This window comes from Chiloscyllium plagiosum, unplaced genomic scaffold (assembly GCF_037043375.1).
Source record: "Chiloscyllium plagiosum isolate Xiang-an unplaced genomic scaffold, Cpla_swu_hap1 HiC_scaffold_3, whole genome shotgun sequence".
Taxonomy (NCBI): Eukaryota; Metazoa; Chordata; class Chondrichthyes; order Orectolobiformes; family Hemiscylliidae; genus Chiloscyllium; species Chiloscyllium plagiosum.
Genome location: NW_028270141.1, coordinates 72772873 through 72786088, shown reverse-complemented (window position 1 = coordinate 72786088; position 13216 = coordinate 72772873). Strand labels below are relative to the sequence as shown.

At 41.6% G+C, this 13216-nt stretch overlaps 1 protein-coding gene across 10 annotated transcripts in view; it reads right to left on the bottom strand.

Annotated features, from left to right (window-relative positions):
• Positions 1-13216, bottom strand: part of ptprk (protein tyrosine phosphatase receptor type K) — a 586179-nt gene that overhangs the window by 47241 nt on the left and 525722 nt on the right. For all 10 annotated transcript variants that reach the window (XM_043683662.2, XM_043683679.2, XM_043683684.2 and 7 more), the window contains one exon: positions 7544-7641. In XM_043683662.2, the coding sequence (XP_043539597.1) occupies positions 7544-7641 (98 nt within the window). The remainder of the gene's footprint in view (positions 1-7543; positions 7642-13216) is intronic.

Sequence of the window (13216 nt, the reverse complement as noted above, 5' to 3'; positions counted from 1 at the left end):
AAACACAAAGCAAAGCCAAGCCTCTACCAAATGATTAAAATTTTCTTCAGGATTTGAGCAGGCAAGCCATGTAGTCATTACCGGTACGTGACTCGAGACAGCAAAAGAGTCCCATTAGACCTAAACTGAGTAAGATAACTCTTAGGCCAGGATCCAGGAGAGTGCACACCCTCGGAAGTCCAATTTGGAACAGTTAAATTGCTGAGCAACACTCAAAATAAACATCTGCTCAGATGGTCACTCAGTTCTAATGGAGGTCGAAGCCGACGTGGCTATATCACACAATACAGAACCAGTCTTTACCAAAATTTACTCTGACTCCAACCCTTAGGTTTGCATAAGACCTTGGCTAGGATGAGAACCTATACTAGGGAAACCCCAGAGATTAAGGATACAATTTCAGTCCTGGTCTCTTACGATAAGCAACAGGTTCAGTTACCACTTATTGTAGTAAAAGGCTTGGGCACAAGCTTGATGGGGTGAAATTAGTTTAGAAAGATTTGATTCGATTGGCTCAACATTTTTCGATTAGATAATGGCTGCCTGAGTGAAGTCTTAATCAAATACTCGAAAGTTTTTCCTGGAAGGACTATGAAATAAGACAATGCCACCTTGTTGACCAGGAAGCAATTCAATGAATCTGCATATGTGAAAAAGTAGAGGCAGAATCAGAAGGCTGGAAAGTGACAGTTTGCAGAATGGGCAGCACTGACTATACCAATTGTGAAGCCCGACGGGTCAATTTGCATTTGTGGGGATTTAAACAAACAGCAAACCACTTTTTGCAGCTGGATAAATATCCACTCTCTCACAGAGGATTTATGCACAAAACTGGCAGGATGGCTGTCTTTCACGAAGCTGGACACAAGTCATGTGTATTTGCAATTCGGCTAAAAGAGGATTCCCAGAAGTATGATACAATTAATACCCATAAGGGTTTGTACCAATATATGAAACTGCCATTTGGAGTAGCGTCAGCTTGTGTAATGTTTCAGTAGACAATGGAGAACATTTTACAAGGTCTACCCTGGGTCACCATTTGTCTAGATGATGTGCTCATAACAGAGAAAACTAATGAGGAGCATCTCCTAGGCAGAGGTTTTTGTGTTCCAGGATCCCAAAGTGATCTACTTGGGCTAGAGTCAACAAGATGAGGTCACACTCACTGGAAGATAAAATGAGGGTGATCAAAGGTGCCCTGGCTCACACATCTGTATCAGAGCTTAGGTCTTTCCTTAGGTTGGCAAATCATTATGGAAAGTGCCAACATAACCTGGCCTCCATTCTGGCATCTTTGCATCAACTCTTAAATGGTCAGCCTGGGAAATGGTTGCATTGTCAATCCATAGCTTTCAGGAAAGTGAAGTCAAAGCTATCATCTTCTAAGGTGTTGACACGTTATGATCCAAAGCAAGATCTGGCATTGATAAGCAATATCTCCCCACACAGCATTGGGGTAGTATTAGCTCATAGGTGGCCCAATGGAGGGGAACACCCAATAGTATATACATCCAGAACTGCAGCTGATGCAGAGCGTAAATATGCCCAGAGAGAGAGAGAGAGAGAGAAGGAAGGCTTGGTGGTCACATTTAGAGTCAGAACGTTCCACCAACACCTTTCTTGGGATGTAAATTTGTAATAACAATGGAGCACAAAGCCCTGTTAGGCCTACTTAAAGAGGATGAGGCAGTGCCACCATAGCTTCAGGCCAAATTCAGCGGTAAGCTCTAATACTAAGAGTATATAATTATAAGTTGGAATACCGTTCAGATGGGAATTCTCCTGCTCACCTGCTCCTCAGCTGCTGCCTGACCTACTGTGCTTTTCCAACACCACATTCTCGACACTGTTCAGGTGGCCAAGTAGCAAATATGCATGCATTGAGCCGCCTCCCACTGTCAGATACATCACCGGTGGCACTGCCACTGGAAGAGTCCGTAACAGCTATAAATCTTCTGGACACGCTTGCAGTCACAGCTGACAATATTAGATCAAAGTTTGTGAGAAGATTTGTAGCTCGGGTGCTTGTTGCTGTGGTTCTGTTCGCCGAGCTGGAAGTTTTTGTTGCAAACGTTTCGTCCCCTGTCTAGGTGACATCCTCAGTGCTTGGGAGCCTCCTGTGAAGCGCTTCTGTGGTGTTTCATGTTGCTTGTCGTCTGCGTGTGTCGTCACGACATGACCAGCTATCCCTAGTAGCCACACGCAGACGACAAGCAACATGAATTCGACTGGGACAACACTACCAAAATAGGGCAAGCCAAACAAAGAACAGCCAGGGAATTCCTAGAAGCATGGCACTCATCCACAAACTCCATCAACAAACACATCGACCTGGACCCAATATACCGGCCACTACAGCGGACAGCTGAAACTGACAACCGGAAGCGGCAGGGACAGGCCACTATAAATGCCGGAGGAAACACCACAGAAGTGCTTCACAGGAGGCTCCCAAGCACTGAGGATGTCACCTAGACAGGGGACGAAACATTTGCAACAAAAACTTCCAGCTCGGCGAACAGAACCACAGTGACAATATTAGACTTTGGATGCCGAAAGATCTGGTCCTGGCAAAACTGAAACAGCTGGTGGTGATGGGGGGGAAAACCAAAGAGCTGCCACAACAAGAACTGAAACCTTTTTGGAGCAGGAGAGACATGATCACAGTAGAGGACAGCACATTATTATGGGGAGGGCAGCATCAGGAACATCAGTGTCAGACACAAGACTCTGCTAAGTGAGAGAGAGAGTTTATGTCAGGTGTCGAAGTTTGGTGTAGGAACCACTGGAATTGCCTTACATGAGTAAGAAGCATGGTCAACACAAGGTCAGATCCAGTGACATGTAAAGTTCAGATAGGTTTGACGGTCCTGACCAAGTACGTGGACCACATGAAAGCTGCAAACATGTTCACGGTGTGGGAGTAAAATGTGCCAGGCTCCTCGACAGCCTTTCCTCCCGTTCCAGAACCCAAGGGTTCTCCCTTTCCACCAAGCGTTGAAGGTAACTCAGAATCTGAGATGGATATGATATTTTTTGCCATGAAGAAGGGAATGAATCTCTTCTGACCCACTCTGGGCACAAGAAGTGAGCTACTGTGTGTTACATATCTTATCATTGGAGTTAGAAATCACACAACACCAGATTATAGTCCAACAGATTTAATTGAAAGCACTAGCTTTCGGAGCACTGCTCCTTCATCAGGTGGTTGTTCACTATTGGAGAAACCTGACCTGATGCTAAAATGCTACAAAGGAGGAACTACAATACAAAAAAGAACCGGCCTATGCCCTCGGATTCAGAGGGGGAGGGATGTAGTGACCGTAAACGAGGTCAGCCAAGTGGACCTCCTGCTTAGATCTGTCAGCCAGGACTCCCACATTGGGGCTGTTAATGTGGTCTAATCATGGAGTCATGACTGCCAGATCTAAACAGGAGTGTAAACATCTTGTTCACTCTGAAAGCTGACTCTGAAGGAGCTGGATCAGTGTCAATGACTCTCCGTGTGCAAATAAAGAGTGACTTGGTGATGGGATCCCGACCTCTGAGAAGTTAAATACAGAACACCGAGGTACATTGGCTAGAAGAGTAGTTGAAGAGAAAATGAGGTCTGCAGATGCTGGAGATCAGAGATGGAAATGTGTTGCTGGAGAAGCGCAGCAGGTCAGGCAGCATCTAGGGAACAGGAGAATCGACGTTTCGGGAAGAGTAGTTCACAAGCTGGAAATTTTGCAGCGATTAACTCATTTTCCTTTTTCCTAAACATGGTTACAATCTACAAGGTGCAAGTCAGAAATACTTTCAAATTGTCTGGATTAATGCAACTCACAGAGTCATAGAGATATACAGCACAGAAACAGACCCTTCGAACCAACTTGTCTAATGTGGACCAGATATCCTAAATGAATCTAGTCCCATTTGCCAGCATTTGGTCCATATCCCTCTAGATCCTTCCTATTCATATACCCATCCAGATGCCTTTTAACTGTTGTAATTGTACCAGCCTCCACCACATCCTCTGGCAGCACCACCCTCTGCCTGAAAAAGTTGCCCCTTTGGTCCCTTTTAAATCTTTCCTCCCTCACCTTAAACCTATGCCCTATCGTTTTGGACTCCCCACCCCAGAGAAAAGCCCTTGTCTATTCAGCCTATCCGTGTCCCTTATGATTTTATAAATCTCTAAAAGGTCACCCTGAGCCTCCGATGCTCCAGGGAAATTAGCCCCAGTCTATTCAACCTTTCCCGATAGCTTAAACCCTCCAACCCTGCCAACACCCTTGTAAATGTTTTCTGAACATTTCAAGTTTCACATCATTCTTCCTAAAGGAGGGAGACCAGGATCGCACGCAATATTCCAAAAATGGCCTAACCAATATTCTGTAAAGCCGCAACATGACCTCTCAACTCCTGTACTCAATACTCTGACCAATAAAGGATAGCATACTAAACGCCTTCTTCACTATCCTATCTAACCGAGACTTCACTTTCAAGGAACTATGAGCCTGCACGCCAAGGTCTCTTTGTTCAGCAACACTCCTTAGGATCTTCATTAAGTGTATAAGTCCTGCATTGATTTACCTTTACAAAATGCAGCACATCACATTTATCTGAATTAAACTCCATCTGCCACTCCTCGGCTCATTTGCCCACCTGATTAACATCCTGTTGTACTCTGAGGTAACCTTCATCACTGTCCACTACACCTCCAACTTACTAACCATATCTCCTATATTCACATCCAAATCATTCATATACATGATGAAAAGCAGTGGACCAGCACCGATCCTTATAGCACTGAACTGATCACAGGCCTCCAGTCTGAAAAGCAACCCTCCACCACACCTTCTAAGATCTACCTTTGTCCCAGTTCAGCTTCCGAATGGTTAGTTCTCCCTGTATTATGTGTGATCTAACCTTGCTAACCAATCTCACATGGGGAATCTTGCTGAATGCCTTACTGAAGTCCACTTTGATCACATCCGCTGCTGTGCCTTCATCAATCCTCTTTGTTACTTCTTCAAAACCTCAATCAAGTTAGTGAGACATGATTTCCTACACACAAAGCCAAGTTGATATCCCTAATCTGTCCTTACTTTTCCGAATACATGTAAATCCTGCCGTCAGGATTCCCTCCAACAACTTGCCCACCACCGACGCCAGGCTCACTGGTCTATAGTTCCCTGATGCTTCCTTATCACCTTTTTAAAATAGTGGCATCATGTTAGGGAGCCTCCTGTCTTCTGGCACCTCACCTGCAACTATCCATGAAACAAATATCACAGCAAAGGGCCTTGCAATCACTTCCCGAGCTTCCCAGAGTTCAAGGGTACACCTGATCAGGTCCTGGGGATTTATCCACCTTTATATGTTTTAAGATGTCTAGAACCACCTCCTCTGTAATATGGACATTTTTCAAGAGGTTGTTATTTATTTTGCCATGCTGTCTACCTTCAATATCCTTCTCCACAGTAAACACTGATGCAAAATACTCATTTAGTATCTCCCCATCTCCTGCAGTTCCACACATAGGTGGCCTTGCTTCTCTCCTATCCTTAACATATTTGTATAATCCCTTTGGATTCTCCTTAACTCAATTTGCCAAAGCTCTCTCATGTCCCCATTCTACCTTCCTGATTTCCCTCACATATACTCCTATTGCCTTTATACGCTTCTAGGGAATCACTTGATCTCTGCTGTCGATACCTGACATATATTTCCTTCTTTTTCTTGACCAAAAACTCAATTTCCCTAGTCATCCAGCATTCCCTATACCTACCAGACTTTCCTTTCACCCTAACAGGAATATACTGTCTCTGGTTTCTTGTTATCTCCCTTCTGAAGGCTTCCCATTTTCCATCTGTCTCTTTACTTGCGAACATCTGCCCTCAATCAACTTTTGAAAGTTCTTGCCTAATACCGTTAAAATTGGACTTCCTCCAAATTTTAATTTCAATTTTTAGATCCAGTCTATACTTTTTTATCACTATTTAAAAACTAATAGAATTACGGTTACTGTCCCCAAAGTGCTCTTCCACCGACACCTCAGTCACTTGCCCTGCCTTATTTCCCAAGAGTAGGTCAAGTTTTGCACCTTCTCTAGTAGGTATATCTACATACTGAATCAGAAAATTTTCTTGTACACACTTAACAAATTTCTCTCCATCCAAGTCCTTAACACTATAATAGTCCCAGTGTATGTTTGGCAAGTTTAAACCCCCTACCATTACTACCTTATTATTCTTACAAATAACTGAGATCTCGTTACAAATTTGTTTCTTAATTTCCTGCTGACTCGTGGGGGGTCTATAGCACAATCCCAATAACTTCACCCAAGTAACTTCCTTGGACATATTTCAAGAATATCCTCCCTAGATACAGCTATAATGTTATTCCTAATCAGAAACGCCACTCTCACTCCTCTCTTTTCCCCCCTTTCAATCCTTCCTATAACATCAATACCCTGGAACATTAAATTGCCAGTCCTGTCCATTCCTGAGCCATGTCTCTGTAATTGCCATGAAATTCCAGGCCCATGTTCTTAACCATGCCCCGAGTTCATCTGCCTTCCCTATTGGGCGACTGCATTGAAATAAATGCAGTTTAATAATCAGTCCCACCTCACTCTCTACTTTGTTTTTGCCTGCTCTGTCTGTTTGACTTACTCCTTTTCCCAACTGTACACACTCAGACTAATCTGTATCCTCACTATCTCACTGGGTTTTCTCCCCCCACCCATCTTAGTAGTTTAAATCTTCCCAAGCAGCTGCAGCAAATCTCCCCACTGGAATATTAGCCCCTTTCAAATTCAGGTACAATCCCCCCTTCTTATACGTGTTACTTCTACCCCAGAAGACATTCCAATGATCCAAAGATATGAATCCTTCTCTCCTGTACCAGCTCCTCAACTACACATTCATCTGCTCTATCCTATTTCTACTCTCACTAGCTTGTGGCACTGGGAATAATCTAGATATTACTACTCTTGAGGACCTAATTTTTAAATTTGTCTAACTCCCTACAGTCTCTCCACAGAATTTCATCCTTTTCTCTAATTCCAATAATACTTCAGAAGCTCAACATCATGTAGCAAAATAAAGTTTTCATCAGGACCCTTCTACTTCCAAAACGCAGGAGTGTTAAATACATGTAAAAGTTAAACTGCAGCAAATAGCAAGGGCGCCTTCGCATGTGCCATCTTTCTAATAATATCTAAGAACTAGAGAGACAGACACAAAGGAACACCACCACCTGCAAGTTCCTCTCCAAGCCAAAACCATTCTGAATTTGGAAATATATCACATTCCTTAATGGACATGGTCAAAGACCTGGACGTCCCTAATAGCAGTTGTTGTACATACACTATATGGACTGCAGCAGTAAAAGAAATGGCTCGACATCCACTCAAAGATTAACTAGGGATGGGTAATAAAGACTGGACTGGTCAGTAATGCTGTCATCCCATCAACAAATTTTTAAAATTAGATTTTTCTTCATACTTTAAAATTCACACCAAAAACATTTGTTTTACTATTAAAAGCAGACTTACTCTTCCAACTTCCACCAGATTTGTGACCATGACGATACAAACCGATTGCTCTTGCCAAACCATTCTCCAGAAATCATAAACAGTTTCATGAACTGGTCCTAGGAGGTTATGATACCATAATGATTAAATAATGCCAAAAATGATTGATTATACATGACATTCATTCACATTTTACTAAAACATTAACGTTCTACTTCACTGTTATCCAAGTAAATTTTTTTGAATGCACAATTCTGATACAGACTTTCACCAGCAGGAGTATATACTAAAAAAGTCACAGAAATGCAAACAACGGGTGAAGCCTTATTTTAAGATGGTGCATCCAGAAAATCAGCACCATTGTTGAAACATAAGGAAATGAAATTTTGGAAATCACCAACTGAAACAGAAAATGCCAAGAATAAAGCTCTGAGGTTACCTGGAAAGGGAAAAGGCAGGTTATCCCCACATCATGATGGGAAACCAGATGATAAATGTAATGTAATACCCAACCGAATGGAACAATTGACAGAATTCAATACTCAATTGTATCAAAGAGGCAATTAATGGTTTCAATGGTCCTTGCATTGCTTTTGGGTGGTGATGATTATTGGTGGATAATGTTAAAAACTAACTGTGATCAGCATTCCTGACTTACAAGTCTATCTGCTATATCCTTTCCAAACTACCCTCATGTATTTTTTAAATTTTGCTAGTCTTCACACGCTCAATTCATTCCACTCTGGTACTTGAAATCTTTCTTTTATCTTGCAGAAGCTTATTAATTTGCTGTGATGAGCACTCCTCATCCTTGTTTAATACTATTCCTCTGTCTATTGCCATGGAATATAGAATCTTTAGAATTGACATTTAGCATTTGGTATCAACACACTACAAAATTCATTTCCCTTTATATATTTTAACGCCATGTCAACACATCTTATCATCATCAATTTCCTATGTCAAAACAACCTAGCATTACCATCATCAGAGTTTCACGTCAATGTTATTCATCTCGAAACGTTCTCTGAAGACACCACCAATGTTTGTAAGGGCCAAACTCTGTAACCATGTGGTGCGATACTATAAAAATATTGCATAAGCATCTTTACACTTCAGGAGAAACTACAATGGGCTTAATCTTCTATTTTGGATAAATGTCAATTTTGGTGTATTTTACAGAGGGTTTCAACTTTGCAAGCCCCAGCAAAGCTTCTCATTACATCATTTCAAACTTGCCTCATTAACTATCTACTCTGCCTCGCTGTCTTCTAATATTAGCCGGATTCTATCATTCATCAGCCCAGAACATTTCGCCACTACCAGGATATCCCGGAATAGACCTGCCTCCCTCGTACTAATTCCAATTTTAAAAGCTATTGTGCACCCAGATGACCACTGTCAGATTGAAGCTGGTCTGCAAGGTGACTAACATTTGCCTGAGACATGGCAGGGAAATTAGCACCTGCTTTGTGGACAGAGACCTGAGGTTGCTACCCAGGTCAGTGCGGTCTCAGCTCTGTCAAGGAATGCCCAGTGTAGAAGGAGGTCATTTACCTTCTCCACTTTACCAAAGAGCCACTGCAAGCACCTTTCACCAAGGCGCATACTTTACCACACTTACTACAACATGTAACATTTTTCCTCACTCATGCTCCTACACTTCAATAACCGACATCACCAATCCTGCACATGCCCTCTGTGCTGCCTACTCACTCACTCAGAACAACACGTTACTTTTTCCAATCTGCACCAGCATGAACAGTTGTGCCAACCACTTCCACCTTCTTCAATTTCCCCCGACACCCCTTTTGGTCATTTCAAGAGAAACAATGCACAATAGGCCAGAAAATTTCAAGACAAGCTGCCCCATCTTCTGCTTCATGCCTGATAAGGAGAAGATCCTGACCATCCTGTGAGCAGGTCAAAGCGAGCTAGCTCAAAGTCAATGAGAAAACAGGCCTATCGCTGCAAGCAAAATGTCCTGACAGCAGCATTGCCATGCATGTTGGAGGAGTGTTCCAAGGTGCAGAAACATCATCTAAGTGGATCAGGGAGATACCATGATGGATCGGAGAGGCTGGCAAGTATTTGGATGCTAATAGCCATGGATGAGGGATGCATCTGGCTGATGCCCTGCACCATGCCGTGAGGCATTTGTTGCCCGGTCTCCAAGATGGTGGCCTGGTGGTGCAAGTGTTGTTAGAGTTGCTAGGGACCAGCTCTGATTTTTATGTCAGGAATTGTTGATATCTAGTTTCCTGGTTGTGGAATGGTAGGTTAGGAAGCTGCATACTGATGAGGTAAGATTCAGTGTTGGTAGGTAGAATCCCCACAATGTGGAAGTGGGCCAAATGGCCCAAGTCCACACCGACCCTCAAAAAAGCACCTCACTTTTCCACCCTCTGTAAACCTGCATTTCCCATGGCTAACCCACCTAACCTGCACATCCCTGGACACTTAGCTTGGCCAATCCACCTAAGCTGCACATCTTTGTTCATGAAGATAGTAATGAGAATGTCATCTCAATGTCTGAGAAATGCAGTTAGTTGCTTCCAAATTTGAAAAAGGCCTTGTTGGACTTCCCATGCAATGTGCCCAGATTTCCCACCAAAGCCCACACAGTGCAGATCCCTACTCAATTCAGCCCAACGTGACTATATGACAACTTCACAAATACACGAGTACAACATATTCATACCCTGCTGACAACATTCTGGGACTGAACAGTTTTGAATTTGACCTCCTAACGAAAATAATATGCAAATCCTCCAAAACGTGTGAACTCAGAAACAAAGTGCAGCTGTTCTCTCACACAATTCTATGCAGCTCACCTCATTATGTATGCACAATGTCACCATGGTGTTGCTCTTGTGCTATTTCGTGCTCATCTGAAGTATTCACCACTGCTGGGGCTTGTTGGCAGGATATTTCTGCCTCAGTTTTGCATCAGACCACTGACAGCTAGGAATATTCCTTCACAGTTGTAATGTGTGAAGAATCCTCTCAGAGATAGCCAACAGTCAAGTTGACACCCAGCCTTGCTAACAGGGACGTGAAGGACCTTGTCTCATCATTCAAGTGCTGAGTGGAAAATCACACTTTTCCCCCCATGATATTGAGAATCTCATTTTTCTGATCTTGTTATATCTTCCATGATTGGTCACTGTCCATGTCAATCAGGGGCTGGGAAAATTCCACCTCTTGTATCTATTAATAAATCTTTGAAGTATTTTTAATGATGAAACTTGTTTCAACCAAATTCTACTTAAACATGGAATTTCTATTAATGTTTCTGTCCATTTCTAACATTTGTTGGAAACTATCAGAGACAGCATTTCAAACTGAAAACAGATTGAAGAATTATTGAAGTAATTTTACGAGTGCTCCATTCAGGTTGCTTTATCAATTATTATCACCTAGTGAAATCCCAAAATGGTCTTTCGATTGGCATTACTAATAAACCTGTCGAATTTGATGACAAACTGCTGGACTTGACTTTAGCTGACTCGATGTGATGCACTGAGTTACCATAGATCAAAAACTTATAATTGAAAGCATTAGAAAAGAAAGGTTCGCTTGGATGCAGTAGCATTTTTTTTCAAAAGTGACAAGTTTAAAAACCAACACAAAATTCATGTGGATCTTTTGAAGACAACATAAATTAAATCATATTCAGTAGCTTCTCTACACTGGGAATATACAATGGAAAGATGTGAAGGATATGAAATATAAAGATGGGTTTTGGCACACTAGATAGAAATAGGTTTTGGTTTTATTAGAAAATGTGCACTTAATGAATAGATTGCTCACATGAGCATAAACTAGACAGGTCAATATTTCACACTTTCAGAGATAATACCACACTTTGTCTCGTCAATTTAAATCCATTACAATCAGCTACTAGAAACAATCTTTGTTCCATAAAAAAAAACACTCGAGGAGGTGACTGCAAGTTCATCTAAAAACCTGCTTTGGAAACTTGCCAGAAAGTAGTCTTCATTGATAAAACCAGTTAGAGCAATTGTTTGTGTTAAACCACTCAGAAATGTGGAGAACATCAACAGAACATTCTAAGAATATTAAACCTGGAAATTCTGCTGCTGCGATGTGCACAAAGTACATTAAAATTGTTATTGGACATGAACATATGAAATAGGAGCAGAAGTAGACCATTCAACCTCTGGAATCTGCATCACCATCCAATAAGCTCATGGCTGACATGATTTTGTTTCGAATTCTATATTTTAATTTCCTGACTGAAGATCCATCCACCTCTGTCTTAAAAATGTTCCGACACCTGGCTTCATTGCATTCTGAGGCCGAGTCCCCAAACATCAGAGAAAAATAATTCTCGTCAATTTTGTCATCAGAGGGCGACACCAAATTTCAAAACATTGCCCTTGTTCTTGACTGCCCCACAAGCGGAAACATCCTTTCCACAACCACCTTGTCAAGAATATTCAGAATCTTATACATGTCAATTAATCACCCCTCACTCTTCTAATCTTCAGTGCAAACCAGCCCAGCCTGTCTTCGTAACCCTTCTTCATAAGATAGCGAACTTACTGCAGCTATTAATGTGATAAGCTTCCTCTGAACTTCCTCCAATACACTTACACCCTTCCTTTAATAAGGTGACCAAAACTGCACGTAGTATTTGAGATGCGGTCTCAATAATGTCCTGTAAAACTGAAGTGGAACATCCTTATTTTTATGTTCAGGTCCTTTTGCAATAAAAGATAGCTTTGCATTCGCCTTCTTGATTACGTGCTGGGCCTGCATACTCACAGAATGAGATTCATGCAGTAGAACACCTAAATCCCTCCGCAAACCATGGAACTCGACATTCATGCTCCATTTAAGCAATACTCTTTTTCTTCCTGCTAAACTTTTGCTCACTCATTCAACCTCTCTCTATTCATCCATGACAACCTCATTTATTTTTGATAACATATTATTCACATCTCAGGGTATTGTCTGAGACTTTAGGTAGCATGCCTTTACTCCCCTAAATCATGGATGTAAATTGTAAGAATTTCAGGCCGTAAGCAAGGGTCCACTCATCATATTCTGCCAATCAAGATAGAAATCCATTTACATATAGTGTGTTTTCCACTGGTCAGTCAATTTGCAATCTATGTTAACCTCCTACCCTTGACACCACAAATGTTTATTTCTGCAATAACCTTCTCAAGTGCCTTCTGGAAAGTCAACTACATTACGTCCACAGGCTTCCCTTTATCCACAGCACATATGATTAATTCAAAAATCTCTAATACATTGGTTAAGTAAGATTTCGTTTTGACAAAACTATCTGAATCTAGAGAAGCAAATTTTATTTAAACTTGCAAAGCAGGGCATGTGCAACAATCACTACTTTTGATTGCATGAATATAAAAGTAACTCATCCAAAATGCCAAGTCCTCCAATGCAGTTAAAAGATGAAAATGTCAGCGCCAGAGCAAATTACATTCATTACAATACAGAATGGGCTGCCTCTTGGGTTCTGACATTCCTCAAATTTTAAAGTTGCTGTACTTAATATATGACTGTTTATAATACCATAGATGATAAACTAAGGGCCATTCACACCTAGTTCCCAGAATAATGCCGAATATGCCATCCTTCCACTTTGCATCAGATATTCCATTAATCTTAAAATGAACAACCAATAACAGATCCTCTTCATCA